The 23,249-nt window shown below is 45.3% G+C and overlaps 1 protein-coding gene across 3 annotated transcripts in view; it reads right to left on the bottom strand.

The window, feature by feature from the left end:
* Window positions 1-366: 366 nt before the first annotated feature.
* ZNF592 (zinc finger protein 592) overlaps window positions 367-23,249 on the bottom strand; it is a 41,554-nt gene continuing 18,671 nt past the window's right edge. For all 3 annotated transcript variants that reach the window (XM_027697921.1, XM_027697920.1, XM_027697922.1), the window contains exons 4-10: window positions 16,088-16,266; window positions 11,700-11,876; window positions 10,736-10,895; window positions 8,036-8,314; window positions 6,865-6,977; window positions 3,321-3,456; window positions 367-2,107 (exon numbers count right to left, since the gene is read on the bottom strand). In XM_027697921.1, the coding sequence (XP_027553722.1) occupies window positions 1,592-2,107; window positions 3,321-3,456; window positions 6,865-6,977; window positions 8,036-8,314; window positions 10,736-10,895; window positions 11,700-11,876; window positions 16,088-16,266 (1,560 nt within the window). In that variant the 3' untranslated portion in view covers window positions 367-1,591. The remainder of the gene's footprint in view (window positions 2,108-3,320; window positions 3,457-6,864; window positions 6,978-8,035; window positions 8,315-10,735; window positions 10,896-11,699; window positions 11,877-16,087; window positions 16,267-23,249) is intronic.

Here is a 23,249-nt window from a genome sequence, read left to right as displayed (position 1 = left end):
ATCCAGTGCACACTCATCCAACAAACACTGCACATCCAACAGTCCATTCAACTGATGGCCCATCCAATCACTGCCCCATCTAATGAACACCCCATCCACTGAACACCCCATTCAATCAACACCCATTGAAACTAACTCCTATCCAACCAACCCTCATCTGACACCCATTCACCTGACACACATATCCAACCGACACCCGTGCACCCAAAAATCCCATCTAACCAACATCCCATCTAAACAACCCTCCATATGACCAATGGCCCATTTAATCCAAACCCTACCCATCAACTGACACACCACCCAACATCCAGACAGCCCCAACGGGTCGTATCCAAACATGGCGAGATGAGATGGCGACAAGCCCAATGCAAGGAGATAAATAGTTCTTAAATTATTTAAACATCGTCAGAGTAAACAATAACGAGCAGGGTTCTGGCTCAACAGAATGAAAAAAATAATGGTATAGAAGGTAATTATATTACATGAAGCGTGGGTGTGACAGTGAATGAGGGAGGAAAGAGTCAATGTGACTACACAGAAAGAAACATCTCCTAAGTGATAGGCAATGCGGAGCCACAGCAGGAGAGGAGCTACTGCAGGAGCACCAGCACCACCACGCCGCAGGATGATGGCTCCCACTGGTTCCAATGCCTCTGTGAGCTCTGCTCTGCTCCTCTCCCCTCAAAACGAGCTGGTCAGAGAGCCCTGGCACCAATGCCATCAGGAGCTCCAGGATGGTTTCACTCCAGTTGACCCCACAGATGGAGCAGGTGATGTTTCCCCCTTCTGGTGATACTGCCAACCTGCCCAAGCTCCCCATCAGGACAAGCCACTAAGCACCAGGCCTGGCAGCACCCATCCTGGAATGGCTTCTGGCAGCACAACTCCACTGACACACGAGGGGGACCAGGCCCTCCTTATCTGTGCTCACCTAGGAGGACAGGGGCTACAAAATCCTCTCTGAGGATGACTCAGGTCCAAGACATTTCATTAAATTGCATTTTAGAAAAGCAGGTTGTTATTCGGCAATTAAGAATAACCAGCACAACTCACAGCTCGAACTCGTCCCCTGTGACGTGGATCCTGGACCAGCACAGTCCTGACAAGCACGTTTTGCTGAGCCAGCGTTATGAGTTAAAATGAGTAACACAAAGGCAGGATGGGAAGAGAAAAAAGAAGCCATAAATAGAAGGAGAAAGAAAGGGAGATAAGGAAGTCGTGGCTGGGGCTCCGGGCAGAGGCTGAGGCAGTGCACACTCGAAGGAGGAGAGCTCATCTGAAGGAAACTGCAGCTGCAAAGTGCTCCTGGATCCTCAGGAGTTGGCCAAGCTCCAGCGAGGATTCTGGCCCTGCTTTCCCTTTTCACCTCTCTGGGCTGGCAGAGAGTTAGTGCTTAGGATGCAATGGCAGGGTTGGTTTTGTTTTTTTCGATTTTAAATTTCCCTTACAAATGGAAGTTAACGGAAAGCAATGTCCATCCCAAGAAATCAACAGAATATTTCAAATATTTGCCCCAATCCCCACCCTGTATTGTGAGTAAAAACCCCCCAACCAAAAAACCCCAACCAACCAAAAGGGCTTTTTTTTGTTTTTAAGTCTTAAGAGACTTTGCATGATTGTTCTGTGAGGTGCTGTTGGGGCCCTCTGCGCCACACGTCTGACTGTGCTCACAAAGAGCTGAGTCACTTTTGCACTCTTTGTATTTGTTCTCCTCTACTGCCCTAGTGTTCAGCTCTCCATTGTAGCTGTCGTGTCCATTCTCACTCATCTCCATTTGATACTTCTGCCTTTCATCTTCCTCTTCCTCCTCCTCTTCTTCCTCCTCATCCTCATCCTCCTCATCTTTGACTTTATGAACAATGAAGAGGTGTCTGTTCAGAGAGATGTGGGAGGTGTAGCACAGGCCGCAGAACAAGCACTGGAAGGTGGAGCTGTCGGTCTTGTGCCGAGGTATGTGTTCCTGGAACTCAGTCCGGGTGTCCGTCGTGAAGCCGCACTTGGCGCATTTCCAAGGTGCTTTCAGTTTTTTGGCTGGTGGCTCATCCAAACCCACAGTGGTCTCTGCCTGACCCAGCTCATCCAGTGCCATCCTCTTTGGAGATTTTGCCTGAAAAAAAACAAGATTAAAAAGTTACTTCACTGTTTGAACCCACAGAATAATAAGTGCTAAAATCCACACGCGTGTCTGAAGACACCTGAGGGTGAAGCCATGCCCAAGGGATTCCTGGGGCATTCCGTTCCCTACCAGTACCCAAACACCTCACCCCGTGGGCAGGATCTCAACTGCTGTCCTGTGACATAAGATGGGAATGCTGTGAGAGGTTGGCTGGGCAGAAAAGTGATGGAGAAAGAGAGTTTAGAATGGTTTAGGTTGGAAGGGACCTTAAATATCATCCAGTTCTTAAATATCATCCTGCCTCCCATAGGCAGGGACACCTTCCACTAGATGAGGTTGCTCCAAGCCCTGTCCAATCTGGCCCTGAACACTTCCAGGGATGGGGCAGCCACAACCTCTCTCTCTGTGTAACAATTTGGTGTGGGAAGGAGCGGCCCACAGAGCAGGGACAGCTGAGGAACATGGAGGTCGTCATTAGCACAGACAATGCTTCTCAAATTTAACTCTGAAAGTTTTCCCCTCCACTCAAGCTTTGTCTTTGTGGCATCTCTCAGTAACTCATCATCTCTCTCTTAGAATCCTGCAGCTTCTTCTCCCATGAGGATGGCTCACTTGCTTATGCCCCTGCAGTGATATGCAAAAAGTATATTTTTAAAATAACGGAGCAAAGAAGCCCAATCAGCCAAACCTCCACTCCAAACCAACCCAAGATATTACACATTTGCTATACAAAATTACACAGTCCTACTTAGGAGGAATGCAGTTCTTATAGGTAATGGATCTAGTAAGTATTTTAAGACAGAAAATAAATCTTTCATAACTGGCAGAAAACATAAGGGAGAAAGAAGAAAAATGTGCCATGCTCATGAACAGGATGGCAGGGGAAAACAAAGGTCATAACAAACTTGAATTACAAAGTAGACTGAAAAAAGGTCAGTAAAACACAGGGCCACACGGTCAAAAAAATCTTGAAAAACGCAAACTCCCTTGTCCTGGTGCTGGTGCAGCTCAGCTGTGCTCTCAGTGCTGCTCCCGACCCTGCAAGAGAGAAGCAGGCTGGATGGAATGGAGAGGGGGAAGGAAATCTGCCCTATGGATGGGAGGGTTTGACCAGCACAAGGCTGCAGCTCGACTCCAAGTGAACAGCTACTGACTGAGTACATTTAACTGGATGTTTATTTTTCATGAAAATAACATCAGTTACTTCTGCTGTGTCTCTCTCTGGAGCTTTCGCTTTGGCCATCTGGGATAGGTCTGGGTTTTTGATGCCGTGCATGAGGCTGATGTGGTTCTCCAGCATGAATGGCTGAGGAAATGTCTGATTTTCATCTGTGCAGTACCTTGAAAATACAAAAAGGAAAACAATTTATTAGAGGAAATGCTCTTTGTATTGTGCCAGACCAAGAGGTGTCACTGGAGACAAGACTCTGGTGAGTAATCTACCATTAGATTACCAAAATAGGCAGCAAAGCATCATTTTAATAATAAAACACTACCCCTGAGAGAAATCTAGAACAGTTTGGAATTTCCCACAGTAATCATGAAGGAGAGTAGGGTGTGTCTTATTTACAGGCTAAATAAATACAGGGACTAGTGGGGATCAGGCCCTCTGTGACACATCCTAACTGGATACATGATCCGTATGGAAAACACACAGAAAAAAACAAAAAAGACTGAGGAGAGAGACCTACACAGAGAGAATGATGACTTCTGTGACACTGAAGAGTTCTGCAGCAGAACCTAGTCCTGCATCCAGCATTCCCAAGTACCCATGGGAACCAGCATCACATCTATCAGACTGTATGTATCATAACACACTAAAAATCCTTACAAAACTGCTGAAATTCCAACTTTAATACCAATAACCTAGGTAGGAGCACTCATGAACACGTCACTTATAGGCAAGCCTTCATGTTAGAACTTGGTAGGACTCCAGTGCTGCCAGAGAGCTGGTTGACATTTCCAAAGGAGCTGTGAAGGGGATATGCTGTCTCTACCTTCACCTCCGGATGACCGAGGTCTACTGGAATAAGTGCCAGGCCTTGCAGACACACAAACCAGCCCCCCAAAGAGCACAGAGGGCTCTGTTGGCAATTGAGAAACCCCATATTGACTATTTGAGTTGTTCTGCTGCCCGTCAGGCAAAGGTTCATGAGCTGCACATTGACCCAAGCAACGAGGCAAGTGACATCAGAGCTCCCTGAAATGCCCAAATTGCAGCTGAGACACTGGCAGCACGGGATAGAAGGCAACAGAAAGGAGCTGAAGAGCCTCTAGGGAACAAACACATCTTTTAACAGGAGAGAAGACGATTCCTACTGATCTTCCAGTAACTAGAGGGAAATTAAACAACAGTCAGCAATGATGTGAAAATGCAGATGTGGTCATTGAGCACTTCTGAGTTTTAAAAGGAATTGCTTGACGATAAATCAATATTTAATGATGATGGATTTTTTTTCCCTCGTGCAGGAAAGCTGACAGGTTATTAAGTGGTATTTATCAAAAATAAATATGTTGAAAATCAAGTGTTCCAGACAGTTTGTATTTAAGACTTGGAAAAGAAGAGCAAGATCTTATAACAATAACCAAGTGAATTATGAAAGAAAATACACAAAACATCCCAATATTTTGCAATTTGTCCTAACTCAGAATTCTTTTCATGTGAGCAGGCGAAGATGTTCTCCCCTAACCTGAACTACTCCAGTGATGAGTGTGGCAGAGGGGTGTTCAAGCAAGTCCTCCATCACTGGTTTCTCCCTACAAATTTAACTGAAGGCAGAGACCTAAGCAGGTCAGGGGGGAGAAGGGGAAATCCCAGCTGGGAATGTTAGAAGCCAGAGGTCGGTCACCTACAAGCCAGCATGGTGGAGTCAGAAAAACAGTCAGTTGTCAGATCAGTGACAGATTTTATTCATGTTTCACATGGAAACCCAGGAGAAGAGGGTGACACAAAGTTAAGGCATCAAAACCCCTGAAGAGAATAACAGGCAAGAGTGATACAGAATGTCAGGTGGGAAGAAGGAAAAGAGAAACCAGAACTACGAGAAAAAAGGGCAGTGGAGATGTGATGCCTTACAGAGCCCTGAAAGAAGACAAGGAGGAATTCAGAGATGGGAGGAGATGATTTTTAAAGCAGTGCTCTGGACAAGCTAAGAGGGATCAAAGGGGAGACAGGATGGGAGAATTCAGACTCAAACAAAGAGCAGCTGTTGGAGATGCTGCGACAGTATTTCAAAGAAGAGGTTTCATCTGAAGAGTGCTGTGATTTCAGTAAGTCTCCCATTATAATGATTAAAGAGAGCACAAGCACTGTTCAATTAAGACTTCATCAACAGATTTTGTGAAGGAGCAACTACAAGCTGGAGAACTAAATACAAGCACAATCCCCTTGGATTTCTATCTGTATCTTCTCTGCTGGTGTGACTGTGGCCCCTTAGGTGAGGCTGTGGATCCACAACTGTGAGTCGTTCTGCACAGTAACAAAGGCAATGCACACAGTAGGCTGGCATATCCCAGGTTATCTGGAATTCCCACACAAATCCTTCTTCCCAACTGATGCTCACTTTGATCCTGATACACACCACTTTGAAAACAACTAATCCAGAGAGAACAGATCTGTACAGATCAGGTGAATGGAACACCAAAGACCATCACCCGCAAACTTAAAGCACAATGAAACACATTGGGAGCCAACATTTCTCTCCTCCAGAGGTTCCAAGTCAGGGTATGGTTACAAGAAACATAAAGTTTAGAAGTCTTGGATGAAAAAATGTGTCAGGAACATATTCCCAGTGGTAATGCCAATACTGTATCAATTCACTAAAAGCTACTGTGGCTCACTAGACAGTCTCCAAAGAAATTAAGTATCTGAGGGATGTACTTACACTCTTCAAGACGAGCTTTTAGCAACTTGAGTGCAGTAAAGCGGCAACATACTTCAGACACACTCACATTAAACCAAAATTTCAGATAAATTAGAAAAATCCTCCAAACTACATCACTGCAAACTTCCTTTTTATCCCAAATATGTTTTAATCCTGATTCAGAAGGACGTCTCAGAAGGAGGCAGGAGGTAACTCCGCACAGTCACTCTGTGTACGACTTATTCTGCAGCAGTTGCAGAGGCAGATTCATAAGCACTGGGCTTTGTCCTGACCTTAGACTGTATTCACAGTTAAAATATGTTCACCAGCAATGATTTTCACTCACTGCTGATTTACAAAACTCGTCTGAAGTCTCCAAACCCATTTTCCAACTCTGAGGTGTGACTTCCCAAGCAAATCCAGCAAGATTAATTCTCCATTGCCCTGCAGCCTGTGCAGTCACTTCTTCCTGTGTACAGTGGTGGCAAGATCTGATTCTTTAGCATTTTACACACCTTCTGCACCCAAGGAGAAGGCACAAGAGTGGTGCATGACCACACCAACCACGAAGCAGCGAAAGACTTGCCCAATATGTTATTGGCTGTTTCACAACGGTGCACAATGTAAATCTCATTTTGCACATGCAGATCTCAAATCACACCCTCCCCTAAGTTTCCAAAGGGCATTCATCGTGCAGTCAAAAGCAAGGACTTGTTTTAACCACCAAGTCTCTTGTGTTTAACATATTCTTCTCCTCACTCTCCCTCCAATAACTTAAGAGTCTGGAGTAGACAGGAGCAGCAGACATGAGCTATTACAACTTCCAACCTTGAAGGACTAGCCTGTCGCTGAAAAGCAGTTTGAAAAAGGGCACTGGGTACGTACCAGCAAGTGTAAACTTTCTTTGCTGTGTCGTGGTTATTGCGGATGTGTCTGCGCAAGCTGTTGGAGGCGTTGAACGAGCGCTCACACTGGCGACAGGGGTATCTCTTCATGGACTAGCAGAGGAACAGAAACATGTTTTAATAGCAGGGAGATGGAAGGCACTGACTGGATTCTAACATACCCGTGCTCTTCAACTGGATACGACCTCTCAGGTGCAAAAAAATCCCTTACATAACATCTAATTGCACTGATAAAGATCACTGAGACTTTGGGGTCCTATTTAGACTCAGCCCAACAGTTGGCTAGTACCAGAACTGATCTTATAAAAACCAGGACTAGATAAAGCACATGCTTAATTTTACTGATTTTTAATAGGAATTGCATTAGTTGCTTCTCCTGTGGGCTCATTTCACTCCAGGACCCCCCCATAGAATGAACTCAATGGAAGGTCCCTTCAGCCCCAGAAGGCAGCAGGACCCCAATGAAGTACAAGTCCACTTACCCTTCTCTCTCCTCATAATTCAGCACAAGCAAAGGGCAAGATGTTAAAGAGCATCACACAGTCCCTCCTGTTATCCATGTTTGACATCCACATCCCACTAATCAACTCTGCCCTGTAACCAGCCTCCTCCAAAATCTTCCTACAGCCCTGCATATAACCTGCATGCAGATTTTATTCCACTTAAAATCTTCTTAGACTTGTTTAACGAACAGATATATGTATTAAACTGAAATATTTGGCCAATTTCCTACCTCTATAGAATTCAAATGAGAAAATCTAGCATTCTGACCCTGCCCCCATCATCTCTTGGTATTTATCAAGTGGGATAATTCAGCCCTCCCCAAACCCACATTAGAAGGAATCAAAGAGCATGTTCCAGATTTCCACAGCCTCTGCTCATGGCTGGTGACTCAGTATATCAAACAAGAAGTCCTGACGCTAAAGTACTAAGAAATCTGGCTGCACACAACATCTTGGCCTATGTTCTGCCAGCGACAAAGATTAGCTTGACACAAGTAGGTCAAGGCAACACAAAGCCTGAGCTGGATGAAACCCCCAAAACTGAGATTTGCAGTTCTTGTAATGACAGCCCTGCACAGAGGCCTGGTGTGCAGGAGCCTGGGACTCCTCCCCAGTTCCCCAGCTTAAGTGTCTCATCTGAATCCTTACCATTCCATGATTTCTCTTCATGTGGGACACATAGGTTTCCCGATCAGGGACCCACTGTGAACATTCCTTGCAAGTCCAACCACTTCTTCTCAGTCTGGACTTGGATTCGGGATTGTGTCCTTCCACCCTCATGTCCTTCCTCGTCAGAGAGGAGTGGGAAGTCCCATTGGCTACTGACAGCTCCTTTGGTGAGGCATGAACCTGGTTCTTTGAAGCCTTCTCAGATTTCTGCCGGAAGTTTGAGAGCTCCTCAGGATTTTGGGGGACTCCATGAACACCCTGGATAACAATAACAGTGGAAACACAAACAACATTTATATGTAATTCACTTACACACATTTGTAAATAAATACTATTTATTATTTGAACAATAATTTAAGTCCCTACTGCCCAAACAATGTGCTGGTGTCTTGCTCCTGTGTGTTTTTCCATTTCTCCTGGAAGCTGGCTGTGGTGCTTTCCCAAGCAAGAGATTTTCCTAAGAAATATGAAGCTTCTGTTTCTGTTTCCTGCATGACAACAGCAGCTCCTTGGTGCTGCCTGTTTAGCATTTTGGATGAGCCCTGGGAACTCTGGTTAAATAGGGAAGATGTAATGGAAGAGAAATGTTAATTGTCATTATTTCAAGAGCTTAAGCTCTAAAAACACAGAGCTTTGGTATTAAATGGTATTAAACACAGAGCTCTGAACTAAATGTTTGCTAGTATCTTGGGAGCTCCAAAGCTGCTTCATCTTTGCTCAAGGGAGGGAAGAGACAACCTTTAAGTTTCTTCAACCCTACTTCCTTCAATTCTACCCCAGCTATTGCTATTTACATTTTTCACAGTTCAAAACTTAGCTCCTGCCATATAATACCAAGCATAAAGCCAGAGACCTGCCTTATAAGGAATATGGCTCCAGGCTCTTTAGTTATTCAACAGGCCAAAATCCAAAGTCCCCTAAAAAGTTATTTTAACAAAGAAAATTGAACATAAGGAAAATAATCCAAAAACGAAGAGCTGTGGGAAAGCAAAAGCAAGTAAAACAGCAACATACCAAAGAAACCTCAAGAAACTCTCCTAGGAACAACAACAGTTCATCCACACAAAAGGCTAATTTAGAGGTTTAATTGTGCACAGTAATTAATAACGGATAAAGTTTCAACACACGAAAGCCCCAGGCCTTTGGAAGTGTTTCTGTGGGTTAGACACCAAACAAAACTCCAAACACAGGGTCTCAGCTAAGAAGTCTGTGTGCTTTGCACCTGATCCAGCTGATGGCCACAGAAGCTCTTCATGCTCCAGGGCGCTGCCAGATACTCCGGAACACAGACACGTCCCTTTTCTCCCCATCTGGAAATCTCCAGAGTGTTTTAGTGCCCATTACTGCATTGTTGCACCACTGGGGGAAAATAAACTAGGAGCATGGTAAAATGAAGGGAAGCCAGAAAGCCTTCAATTACCACCTCAAAGACCTGCTGATGGCCAAACAGCCTCGTGGTTAACAGGCAAAAGTTTTGTGGTAGAGATCTCAGGATGCTCCTGCACCCTGAGGGTGGGATCTGCAAAGGAACCACAAGTTGTGTACCTCAACTCCAGCCTTTCAGCACTGGGGTTGAATGTCTCTTTGAAGGTCCCAGCCTTAATGTCAACTCTATAATGCAAGGAGATTAGCGATCGACTTCAGAGGAGGGCTACAAATTGTAATTCATTACTGCATGCAAAGCACTTCAAGATTTGCAAGTTAAAGGCATGGGGGAGAAAGCAAAGATTTTGAATGGGTTTTGCTTTCAGGAGTGAGCTAATGAATCTTCTTGCTTTTTCAGTAAGTATAAACAAAATAAAGTCACTGATGAAAGAAAAATATGTCCTTTTTTTATCCCGATCAAAGGGAAAGAAGACTTTGCAAGCTCTTCCTTCAGAATGCCACCAAGAACTCTTTGGAGAGGATTTCCATGGCAGTGTTGTACATTTTACATAGACATTGTACATAGAATCATACCAAGTTAGATAACAGAAAAATGTGGCACTTGTACATTTATAGGATAATCAGACCTGCAAGGCTGGTACCTCCAGGGCAGTCATTTCTGCCTCTGTCACTGCTTTCCTGCAGGCTGGTGTGGTTCAGAGCAGCCAAGGAATGAGGATGTTAAATGCCATGTAAACCCTCTCTGAGGCAGCTGCAAAGGGGCCAAAGCTCTCCAGGTGAGCATCCAAAAGAGGCAGATTCAGCTTTCACCATGCAAGTGGAATAACACTGTGGGCAGAGAATAATTCTCGCTGTCTGCCAGCCAAAGATAACGCTGCCACCCTAATTTAATCCCTTCTCTGGGTTTAAGAGGTTGTGGACTCCCTATCCCTGGAAGGGTCCAAGGCCAGGTTGGACAAGGCTTGGAGCAACCTGGTCCAGTGGAAGGCGTCCCTGCCCATGACAGGGGGTGTTACAAGATGAGATTTGAGGTCCCTTCCAACCCAAACCATCTTGTGATACACTAGCCTTTGTCATACAGTTAAAATACATCTAGATGAGAGGAACTGCCTGCATTAATATCAACTAACACAAACCACTCCACCGAGTGGTTTCTGGATCCTGTAAATCACTGTAGTCTGTTTTTCCACTGATATATTCCTCAAGAACCTTCCACTTCTGGAAGCAATTTTCTCACATGGTTGATGTAAACTCAAAGAATAGGATCTTGCACTAGTAGGGGGAGTTACCTACCTTAACATGCTGCATTAGCTGCTGTTTCTGCATATACACCAGCTGACACTGTGGGCACTTAAACACTCCCACTAACAACTTGTTGGTGTTCTGCTGGAAGTGCTCCTGGAGCAGCTTCTTCTTGTTAAAGACTGTCTCACAAGAACATTTGTAGATCACCCTGAAACAATTAAAGAAAGTAAATTCAATCTCTCTTCCTTAAGACGACAGTGGAAAAAGTTATCTTAGCAACTCCAGAAAGGGATGGGCTTCTGAGGAGGGCTGTGCTCTCCGTGTATTGTCAAGACACACCCACTTGGGTAAACTGAACCAGTAACTCGACTGGGAAGAACAACAAAATGCCTCAGGCACATACCACAGCTTGCTAAAAATAAGTTTACTTCTGTGCATATGCATAACTACGTGTGTGTCTGTGTGTGTGTGTGTGTGTGTGTGTGTGTGTGTGTGTGTGAGCACAGACAGATGGGAGTGAACCCAAAGTATTCCAGCTGGCTACACACTGCTCTCAATCCCACCCTTCCATAGTTCCTCCCTTAAAACATGCATTTTTGGCACTAGCTCAAGCCTTGGATGGAAAAGCTACAGAGTAGAAAAATCACAAGGTTTCTGTCTAGTGATTTTTGGGTGCAATGCTCCATGGGGTAACTCTCCTCTTCAAGTGCCAGATGCAGCAGTTGCCCTGGAGCCATCTACCATGAGGTGCCACAGTGGGTCCTGCTGGACAAAGATGTGACAATTAAGTTCTTTTTATGGATGTTCAGCTCTTCCCAGCCCAAACTCCTCTCCTCCTGCCCAGGAGACCATGTTTGTACCAAGGAGAGCACGCTCTGGCTCGGAACAGACAAAGCAGCAGCTGATCTTATATGAGTACGGAAACCACAAATAGAAAAAAGACTAGGAGGGAAAGGGGGAATCCTGGAGCTACCCAGCAAAGGAGGAGAAGAGATAAAGCCAAACCACTTACTGAGTAGTCTTGTGAGGTTCTGCTGGGTGCTGGCTGGCCATGTGAGCCACGGTGCTGTCGGCCGACTTGAAGGCCTTGGGGCAGAAAGAACACTTGTGGAAGACTTCGCAGTGTTTCTCGTGGATGTGCACTTTGAGCATGGCAAGGGTCATGAAGACAACTCCACAATGGATGCACCTGTGGGAGACACAGAAAAGAGCTGAGTTACAGCCACACCATCACTTCCATCACACAAGGAAAGGACCAGGAAGCAAGGACTAGGTGGCAGCAGGTCCTTGGTTGGTTTCTTACATATTAACGTGGAAGAGTCAAGGAGGAATATGATACACGAATTCTGGGAAGAACTCACAACCACATGTTAAGAAACAAGTAAACAAGATCTACAAAAGAAACCTTCAGAGACTAGAACAACCCCAAAAATAAGGAAGATGTGGTTGAGCAGAATGTCAGCCCTGTACCTGTGAAAGCCAATTCCAGCACAGGTGCAAGTGAAGGATTACAGTAAAAGTACTGGTGAGATCTCCAGGTAGCAATAAGGAGCACAAACACCAGTGAGTCCCCAGTATAAAATAAAAAGAGAAAGAATAGGCAGCTAGGAAATCATCAGTAATTGCTTCTCATGTCACCAAGCTCTAGAAGATCATGACAGCAACAGCAAAGATACTGAAAACAGCAATAGAAACACCCAAGGAACTGATTAAGCTCATTAAAATCATTAAGATATAGGCGCTGCCTAGAAAGTGCTTGTCTGGGAGAGCTGGGTGGGTGCTCTGGGAGGAGAGAGAGGGGGGAGCAGAGGCTGCACGTTGAGCCACAGGATTCTTGGCAGCTGGAAACACGGCCAAGAGGAGTGCGGGGCCACCCTGCTGGTCCCAGCCTGCCTCTCCTCCCAACACACACCTGCAACAGGTCTTGCCTTATACTCCCACAAGATGGCAACAATCAGCAGCCTTACTGTGTTTAACTTTAATACTCAACCCGAGATCTGCCTGCCACGCTCCAACACTCCAAGGGCACACGAGGGTGCAGACACCTGCCCTCACCTGCCTCAGGAACACCAGCCACAGGGTTTAACATCGCATAGGTGCAGCTCTGCTGACCTGGGACCAGAATAGTCTCTCCTAAGAAGATTCCACGACAATGACATACCTGCTTAAGCCAGCACTGCATGTGCTCCGTTAGAACAGAGGAGCTCAGTTGGGCAGTTCAGGGATAGTGGGATGTATGAGACACACAGGGGATAATCCCTCCTCATAAATACCTTTTTTCCTCTGCTCTGAGGGCTGCGTTTGCCCATGGTGCTGTCAGGTCTGTGTTTGGTGCAGATGGACCCCAGCTATCACATAACTGGAACAGCTCCAAGCCCATATCAAAACCAAACAAGCCGCTGGAACATCCTTCCCTCTGAACGAGCCTCCCAACAGCGTTTAGGAAACAAGCCCAAGCTTTGAAGTTACACTTCAAAAGATCATTAGGCAGAAGCCAGCCCAAAAGGAGCCAAACCCTCTCCCCTCCACTTTAAGAAAACACAGAAATGCTGTTTTCTTAGTGTTTGAGAGGGAATCGGTGACAGAAGCCAGTGTCATCTCTGGGGAAGCATGAAAACATTCTGATGGGGCAGCTCTGCCTTCAAGCCCGATCCTCATCCATGTGAGACAAGGAGAGAGAGACTTTCTAGTACAGTAACACCAGGAACCACATTATTATGGAAAAATAAATTCCCCAAGTATAAATGGAGGAACAAATGCTAATCCTGGCAGTGAGGAATGGCTGGTACATCCAGGAATATCCAGCGGACTCCTTTCACAAACACTCCCTGAACTACCAGGAGATGGTTCTGCATTACGCTTGGTTTTGGGAAGTACTTCATTAAGAATGAGGGATGAAATAAGCACTAACTCAGGGTCAAATGATCACAAGTTAATTTAATTTACAGTAAATGTAAGCTTAAACAACAGCCACTTAGTAATTAAGAAGCCCAGTGCCAGAAGGACAAAGTTTGATAAACTAAACTAATTAGCTGAACAAAGTGGATGGAGGATGTCAAGAGGCTTGCCATGTAATTCCTGCAAATTGCAAATTCTGCTATCATCCCCAGCACTCCCGGATCCCTCAGGGCAAGGAGGGGTGGCTAAAAGTCTTGGAAAGCATCCTGTGAGAGGAGATAAAGCTATAAGATGTTGTCTTAACCCTCTGAACACTTCCTATGCCGTCACCTTCCAGCCCCTCAACTCTCCAAATGGCACCAAAGCAGGCAAATGAGTCTCAGATCAGTGGGAACAGCTGCAAGGGGCTTGGAAAAGGTGGGGAGGGGACACTTAGAGCCAAGAGGAAAGGAGCATTTAGGACAGACTTGTTTGGTTTAATTTTTAACTGCAGAAGCCCGTTCTCATTTTCAGTGCAATCATTAGCCGTGACTCAACCCCAAACCAAACAACCATATCCCAAATTCAATTGAATGCACTGGGGTATTGGCAGAAAAGGAGACAGAATAAGGGCTTATCACAAAACGCAAACCAAACTGATGCACCAGAAATTCAAGAGAAATAGGAATATAAAGAGAAGCAAACAAAAGTCAAGCTGATTCCTCAGCTTTTCAGCTCTGCAAGTAACAAAAGTGAAAGGAAAGAAGTAAAGGCACTCGGTGACCACAGGGCAGATACCACACATTATCTAGATACGATGCCATCAACCCTGCAGCAGAGACAGGCAGGGTAACGAGGATGGCACAGCCACAAGTTCACCTGCCTAGTGGACTCAGTTTTCCCAGACGAGCTTGAGCAGATGTGAATTAGAGAAGTTAAAGAAATTCAGCTTCTAGAGAAGCTGGGTAAAACTAAAAAAATCCACAAGTATCATTTGTGAACTCTGCCTTGGTTTAGATCTTCATTAATGTCCCTGGCACAGAGATCAGGTATCTGCTAAGTGCATCTGTAGACAGATGGAAGCACTTGTTGCTGGATTCCCAGGTGCCACTGTAATTCCAAAAACTGCACCAAACCCATGGATAATTTTCTACACCATTCCCAATTTTCCATCTCAGGGAAAACATTTTTTTCTCCAGCTTTCCTCCTTCCCAGATTAACTCATTTTCAAACAGCCCCAGTGCCACAGCCATTTAATGTGTGATGGAATTAATTCTCTGTTGTGGGCTGGGCCTCCTCAAATCACATCCCACATTAAAAAACCTTATCTGTATATAATTAAACTCAGAACTGGTTTGTTATGTGCCTCTTGTCTTCACAGTTGAAAGAAAAAGCCCCTGAAAACCCCAATGTGATTTCAGACTAAACCACACAGTGGAGGTTTCCTGAATTTGCAGACATTTAAAAGAACAGCTCCAAGGGCAGAAATTGCCCTGTTCATTTAAAATCTTAAAGTATTTAATGGCAATCAAGAGCAAAAACAGAACTTTAAGGAAACTAAAAAGATCTCAATCTCATCTCCCAAGCAAATCCTCATGTGTGAAGAGCTGTGCTGCAGCTGGGGTGATCTTAACATGCCAAAAAGGGAAGGCTTGTAGGGAAAAGTAACATATTAGAGCAAACAATTTGGTTGGAGAAAAGACACTGCACCACAAGCAGGACCTTGGGAGCCTTCCTCCACCTGTCTCAGCTCATGAAAAGTGTCTGGAGAGTTGCAGGGGCATAGAAGGAAATAATCTAAGCCCTTGCCATGAAGGCACACATCTTCAGTCCTTACAACAGACATAAATATAAATTCAAGCCTTAAAGAGATTTAGAGGATTAAGATCTGCAATCTTTTTGCTGTAAATATCAATCCTGAGACAGCCGACTGCAACTTGAATTCCATACAAGTGCCTTTCAGCTCAGAGATGCCACAAAATAACTTCTGCTCTCAGAAACCTCCCTGAAATCCAGTTAGTGATTTCCCACTTCAAATGTTTTTTGTCATGCAGAAAACCACATCAGGCCCGGGCTACATCCACTTTCATTAGAATCACAGAACGGTCTGGGTTGGAAGGGACCTTAAAACTCATCTTGTTCCAATCCCCCTGCCATGGGCAGGGATACCTTCCACTAGACCAGGTTGCTCCAAGCCCTGTCCAACCTGGCCTTGGACACTTCCAGAGATGGGTATCTTGGTTTTGGCTGGAATAGAGTTAATTTACTCTCAGTAGCTGGTACAGTGCTGTGTTGTGGATTCAAAAGGAGAATAATGTTGATAACACACTGATGTTTTGGTTTTTGCTAAGTCGTGTTTATCCCATGTCAGGATGTGAGTCTCCTGCTCTGCCAGTGAGAAGGGACACAAAGAAACTGTGAGGGAGCAGAGCCGGGACAGGAGCAGCCACAACTTCACCACCACCATCACTTTCCAAAAACATAAGTTCCAGCTTGGCAGAGGCCCTGTGGGGCTGCACACACCTGAAGCCGACTTTGCGGGAGTAGTGCAGGCAGTTCTCCTTGACGTGGGTTTGGAAGTAGGCCGAGCGGCACACGGCCCCGCACTCCGGGCAGCAGTACGGAGACTTGTGTGCGTGGATCCTCTGGTGGGCACAGAAACTGCACTGGTTGGGCAGCATCATCTGGCACACTTGACACGTCTGAGGAGAGAAAGGTTATATTAGCTATATTCTCTACTTGGGGCTTTTCCCCCCAGCCCCAAATTCACCCTAGAAAACTTTCAGGTTTAGAGGAGGCTCCAGCACATTCCTTCAGCAGCGACATTAACTCTACGAAGTCTTTGGCTACTCTCCTTACCATCTTTTCCCAACAACCTCCACAGTTAGCCATTCCCAGTAACAGTATCCATGTTTAAACCATGCCCTCTGTGGTTTATTTCCTTTTTTTCCCATAAAAAAGGAAAATAAAATCTTTCACCTCTGAGCTCTGATGACATTCCACTTGCTCAGCACTTTCATTTCCGCATTAAGAGAATTTCTCGACTTGAGGAGGAGAGCACTTTTCTCAACAAGCCCTCACGCTGCACCAAAACAGCTCAAAAAAGCAGAAAAACTCCATTACAGCCCGACTCCAAACCCTTGCTGCTGAAGGCAGTGCAGTCCCAATGTGCTCCTTTCCCACCAAAACCACTGCTGTGTCTCTTGCAAAATTTCTTTGGATCAGATGAAATCGGAACTTTCAAAGACCACAAACTATGTGTGCTTCCCTTACAGAAACTTCTTGATGACTAGAAATGATGCAAATACTCTTTCTCTCCCTGTTTCATCCTTTATGAAATCCACTTTTCCCCATATATTTACTATCAAAACCATTTTGCAGAAGTATCGTTTACTTGACATGTAAAGTTTTTTATGTGGATGTATCATCCCACTTTCATCAGCTGTCAAATCTCTGCTCCCTTTCACGGGTGTCTTGACTCTCTGTACTCCTTCAAAGCCCAGGAGCAGCTACTCATCCTCTGCAGGACGCACATTACTGGATGCCTGAGCGGGAGTAGACACCAGCCCACCCTGAGCCCTCCAGGAGCTCAGTCTCTCTTCAGACATTAATAATCCTGCACAAAATCACTCCTCCAGCTTCAGAGTGAACTACAGCAAGCAGCTAATTATGGATTATCAAATCAGGTAATTTAACTAAATAATTTCTGTGGACTTCACTGCTGGCAGAAACCCAGGACAGAAGTCCCGAAATCTGACAGAGAAATAAAATAAAATGAATAGCCACCTGCCTTTTCTGTATCACTGCTATTTCATACAGCATCTCTGTGATGCTCCACTACATAACATCCATCAGGGAACTGTCAAAAAAACTGCAGGTAAGAGAAAGCATCACTTACAATAAAATGCAAAGCTATGACAAACCTGAAAGGTTCATGGGGCAGAAGGGAATTATTGAAGGTGGAAACTGAAATTGCCAAATGCATCAAAAGCTGCAGACACATGATCTGGGATGTGTTGCAAACCTAAGTTTAGAGAAGAAAAGCCTTCCCGTGGTAGGACCCCCATGCACAAACCCAAATGCAATTCAAGGAAACTCAAGAGCATTTCAAATGCTGCAGAAGTCTCCTAATTTCAGCAAAGAAAAGCAGTGTTACTGAGCCATGGGAATGGGAGAATAGGAAATAGAAAAGTCTCCAGGACCTCTCTGTGAGGAGCTGAGCAGGACCTCCAACACACTCTCAAATCCCCAAGTAAGAACTACAGGAAGAAATTAATGTTTGGGGCAGTTTTATTGTTTTATGGTATTTTTTCTAACTGGCTTGAGATTCACAACACAAAATTTATCTCCTTGGTGCTGTTAAAACAGGGCTCCTCTCACTGTGGTCCCAACTAGTGTTTAAGGCAGACTCAGCACAATCACAATCTGAAAGCACCTTTGCCCTTGTAGCTCAGCAAGAAACACTCTCCATATCCTGCCTTGTCAAAGCCAATTCAGTTTTGATTTTAAGTCAGTTTGAGGCTCACCTCTTCCTCCCCAGCATGTCATACCCACTGCTCCCAAAATCAATCAGCACACGTTAAAAACTTGAATTTTCACTGCTCTGCATGTGCTTGTGGTGGATCTAAAATATGCCAAAACCGGTATTTGATGAGCTCCAGCCTGGGCTCTGCTGCCTGGGGATGTGCAGAGGAGCAGTGAGGAGGAAAGGCTCTGCAGGGACCAAAAATATGCTAATGCAGGGCTGAAGAGTTTGAGGAGTGCTACGAGAGGCATCAAAACTGTGGTTACCTCCTTGAGGCTTGGCAGGAAGCTGCCAGAGAGTGCAGACACATGACAGTGGAATAAAAAGCAAGACTGGGTGAGGATAAGGCTAAATGAATTCATTGCTCCTGCAGATGCCAGGGAAGGAGCTGGAAGGATTCCCATGCTGACACCACACTCTGCAGGGGGACAAAAACCAGCCCAAGCCTCTGAGCTCAGATTGTTTCATGGAAGAATCAAGAAGTTGGGGAGTAAACAGACAAAACAAAGAGCAATGAGTCACAAGGATGTATTAGTAAGAATAAGGAAAATTGTCATCCTTAGGCAGCATTAATTCTGGACTTGGGAAAAGTCAAGGCAGCTTTGTCCTTCTGGCCTTACGGAGCCATCTGGGCTCTCCAGAGGAGTCAGCAACCACGTAGGTGAGGAAGATCTGAGCCGCAACAGGTTCAGGCTACCTGGATTTCCAAAACAGTTTTGCATCATCCTTCACTGAAGGATTTTGAGGAAAGTAAGTTGCCATTAAACTTAAAATTCTGAGGAAACCAAGCTAAGAGAAGAAGGTTTTTGCTTGGGTAAGTAAGTAATAAGAAGAAAGGAAAGTCCTTTAGCAGAGGAAGGTCCCAGGAAGTCCTGCTGGGATTTGGGCTCTTCAAAATAACCTCAAAGTATCTGGGAAAGTGAAACAGCAAAGCTTGATGATTAATTCCACCGCAACCAAAACCAGCACCCTGACCCAATAACTCAGCAATTTACAGATAAGGACTGACAACGAGGGCTGCAAAAAAACCACGCAGGACTGAGTGACCAGGTAATAAAATGAATCAACCAAGGAATAAAGTAGAGCTTGAAGAAGGTTTCAGGAAGAGAAGAAATTATAACTGGTATCTTCATGTTCACTCTCATACTTTTCCCAAGGAAGACACAAGGCCAGAAACCTGCCCAGGGCGAATCACAGGAGGCTCTGCTCACCCGTTTGACACCGGAACCCAACTTGCAGTGGTGTGTGGGCTTCCCCACCAAAGGCTTCCTCTTGGAGACAGTGTTTTCTACTTCTGCAACTCTTCTGCTTTGTAGAAGAAACTGTAACTTGGTTCCAGATGTCACATTTTTATCTCTCTCCTAGTTTTCCATGACTTTTCAAAGAAGTCTGGCAGCAATTTGAGACATTCATTAGTCAGTTATTTCTAAAGCATGTTACCAGGATAGGATTTTGAGTTGTGTAATGTCTGTGTTTTTCATATACTCCCATAGCCTACGCTTTAATCAAGAGTTATTTATTACAAGTTTTCTTTAATTCCGGTTTGCCTGCCACATTTCATTTGGGCTTTTCTTCAACAAGTCACATTCACACACACACAAATGCTCAGAAGCTCAGCCGTTTCAGAATACTTGAGTTGATTCCCATTTTTACTTATTAGCTTCTTCAGAAGGGGAAAAAAATTAAATATTCACTGAAATAGAGTGAAGGTTGAAAAAATATACTACTCAGAAAAAGTCTGTCTATTAAACCCAACCCTGTGGCCATAGAGGTGTTTGCAAATCAGGGAATGTACAGTTAACACACAGCTTTGCTCTGGAAGGTGCCTGTGGAAAGGGAACTGGTTTCAGCTCAAGCAAAGAAATGTTACATCAGTTTTAGTCTTGTTGCTTTACAGATTTAAGTGATAGTGATGAAGTTCACGTCCACTTAAGAGCTGCCCCCCAAAAAATAAGGGTCCTCCTTGATATGATCGTCACAGAATTTCAGTTAAAAACACCTGGGCACCAACCCTCTGGCACAGGACCAGGGTTAGGAAAGAAGAGTCATAAGCCAAATGATCTCTAAATAAAAAAAAAAATACTAAGGTCTCAGAGTGAAACAGTCAGAAGGGAACAGAAATCATATTTGCAGAATGTTAACCTTTTAAAGAGTGCTTGTCCTTTACATATTCAAACCAAAACTCCCCTACCAGTGGTGCCCCAAAGCCCCAGTTCTTCCCAAATCCAGCCTTTTGTGAGTTTTAATTTTTCTACTTCAGGCAGAGCTGCAGGGACAGCCAGGGGATCACAGACAGAGATTAGCAGGATCCTCCTGCTATAAAAAAAATAATGACTAATTACTACTTAAAGCTAACCTTTAAGTTCACCTGAGCTCTCCCTTACGGCCTGGCTGGGATCAGAGGCAGCAGCCTGCACCCCTCAGCAGAGCTACTCCAGCAGTGGTGATGTGCTGGCTCTGGCAGCACAGCTGGGCCCAGCACCTTTCCCTCTGCCCCTCTGTGCTCTCTTCCTGCATCCCAGCCAGATGACTGTGTGCTGGACCACGCTACAGCCAAGAGCCAGATGCGTGGAGGATGATTTTGACTGATTTCAATCATCCAGGTGACAGCATTGCTACACAATATTTCACCAGTGTGAGGAGAAGCAGCAAGGAGAGAATTTCTTTTACTGTCACTGTGATAACTGAACTACACTCCTGGCCAGGCTCTCTGTAGATGAATAGGCACCACTGCATTAACATGTTAATTTATAGATGAAAAATAACCCTACAACAGAAATTCAAGATTATTAATTTGAAGAAGAAAAACTCAGAACCCAACTGATACCCTAAAATCAATGCGTTCAAGCTTCAGTGACAGAATAAAGGTCAAGTCCAGTCCTAACACAGAGGTTTTATCCTAATAAACACTCTTAATAGCAGATACTGATATTTCCTTGGCTATAGTTATCTGTTTTGTCAGCCTAAGGCACCAATGCCCTGAGGGAGTCTGCTTGACCTTCAGCCCAAGGACATGACCACAACACACCCTTTAATCCCAAACTCCCATCCATCTTCTCGTCTGATACCTTCAGCTCACTCCCCCTCATATCTGTTCATCCTCAGCCTCATTGTTGCATCCCTTTCCCCTCCCATCGACCTTGTTCTCCCTTATTTGTATCCCTGAACCTCATTAAATTCCCAACACTCCCAAATCCAGTGTCCTCCTCAGACCTTCACCAAGACCAACTCCTACACACATCTAAATCATCCCAACACACCAGGATGCTTAAGCCTCAAAAAGGCACTCAACTAAAACCTTATCCCTGGAAACTAAGGCTGTTCAAAAAACACAAAATCCATTTTTGTGTACATGGAAAAATCCCTGGCTAAAACATCAGTGTAAATCTAGAAACTTGACAGCTTTAGGAAACAAAGTGGAATTGCAATAGCAAAAGCCACCAGCATCACAGATCTTAAGACAATGTTGCATCAAATCAGCTTAATTCTGAATTTGCTCAGTCTGTAGCTCTTTTCTCTTTATGATCTCAGCTGTAATTTCAAGAATTTCAGTTTCCACATCTTTTCTTTCTGACCCACTGTGCTGGGTTTACGTGGCAAGATGAGGAGTGAGAAGATGTGAGAGAAACAGCCCAGGTGTCAGAGCAGAGATTCCCCTGCAAAACACCATGAATCCATGCTGACATAGGTCGTGCCACTCTGATCCATGGAGAACCACAGAGGGACCACAGCACCCTGAAGGAGCTGCAGCCCTCAGAGAGAGTCCATGGAGCAGGTTTTCTGGCAGGACCTAGGACCCCATGGGGGACCCACACTGCTTCAGCCTGTTCCTGAAGGACTGCACCCTATGGAAAGGATCCATCCCAGAGCAGATCCTGAAGAACTGCAGCCTGTGGAAAGGACTCACACTGCAGCTCTTGGTGAAGGACTGTCTCCCATGGGAAGGACTCCACAATGGAGCAGGGGAAGAGTGTGAGGAGAAAGGCTGGGTGGGCACCTGGTTCCAACCAGAATTCTGAATCCCACTTGCTAAACTCTCATATAATGGATTACACGAGTCTTCACATCCCCACTTTCAAGTCACCAGTATGACCCCACAGGCACACACTCCCTCCCTTTTCTTACGATGGCAACATTAAAGGCCTCTGCTCTTACCTCCACCCTGCAGGGCTGATTCCTGTCAGTCAGGGGTGATGCTCATCTCGCAGCCTCCGGCTCTGCCTCTTTCTTCTCACCATGCACTTCTCAGTGCCTTGCATCCCATCAAAGACAGCACCACAGATGTTCAAACACAAGCTTTGCTATGATTTTCACCAATCACTTTGCTCTTTCAGTGATTCCCTTCTTACTTGACCCATCACTTACTTGCTCCCGCTCCAGAAGGAAGATACACAGTAAACACCTCCACTCGTCCCTTCCAACAGCCTCTCCCAGGACCAATTCTTACCAGTAGGTTCTTGCTTCCCGGGATTTCATGACTGGTTTATGCTAAGCCAATGAGTTCCTCCACCCAGTGGCAGTCACAGAAGGGCTGAGGTTGGAAAGGACTTCCAGAGATCATGTGGCCATCCAACACCCCTGTAGAGCTGGTTGCACAGAACATGACCAGGTGGCTTTTGAACACCCTTCAAGGATAGAGACTCCACAACCTTCCTTGGGCAATCTGTGCCAGCACCAAGGCTGCCTTTGGCCTTCACACCCCCAGTGTGCTCTTCCTTGCTGGTGAGTATGAGGTCCAGCTGAGTACCTCTCACTGGCTTCTCTGTTGGAATCACTTGGCTCAGGACATGATCATCACAGCTGCTCAGGAACCTCCTGGGCTGTTTACATCCTGCCAGGTTGTCCCACTAACACAAAGGAGGATAGCTGATGTCCCCATGGACCACAGTCTGTGAATGTGAGGTCTGTAGGTAGCCTCATCCACTGTTCTTCCAGGCTAGGTGGCCTGCAGCACACACCCACTACAATGTCACCCATATCTTCAATCCCAATCCAGAAGCTCTCAGCTGGCTGTTCACCCATACCCAGGCAGGGCTCCAGGCACTCCAGCTGCTGCCTCGCATACAGGACAACCCCTCCTTCCTTGTCTTCCTGGTCTGCCCTTCCCAAAGAGCCTGTGTCCCTCCATCACAACACTCATGCAACACATCCCACCACCTC

Source organism: Neopelma chrysocephalum, unplaced genomic scaffold (genome assembly GCF_003984885.1).
Source record: "Neopelma chrysocephalum unplaced genomic scaffold, ASM398488v2 Primary Assembly neopelma1_124, whole genome shotgun sequence".
Classification (NCBI taxonomy): domain Eukaryota; kingdom Metazoa; phylum Chordata; class Aves; order Passeriformes; family Pipridae; genus Neopelma; species Neopelma chrysocephalum.
Note: the sequence above shows the minus strand (reverse complement) of the source record. Positions and strands in the feature narration are given on the sequence as shown.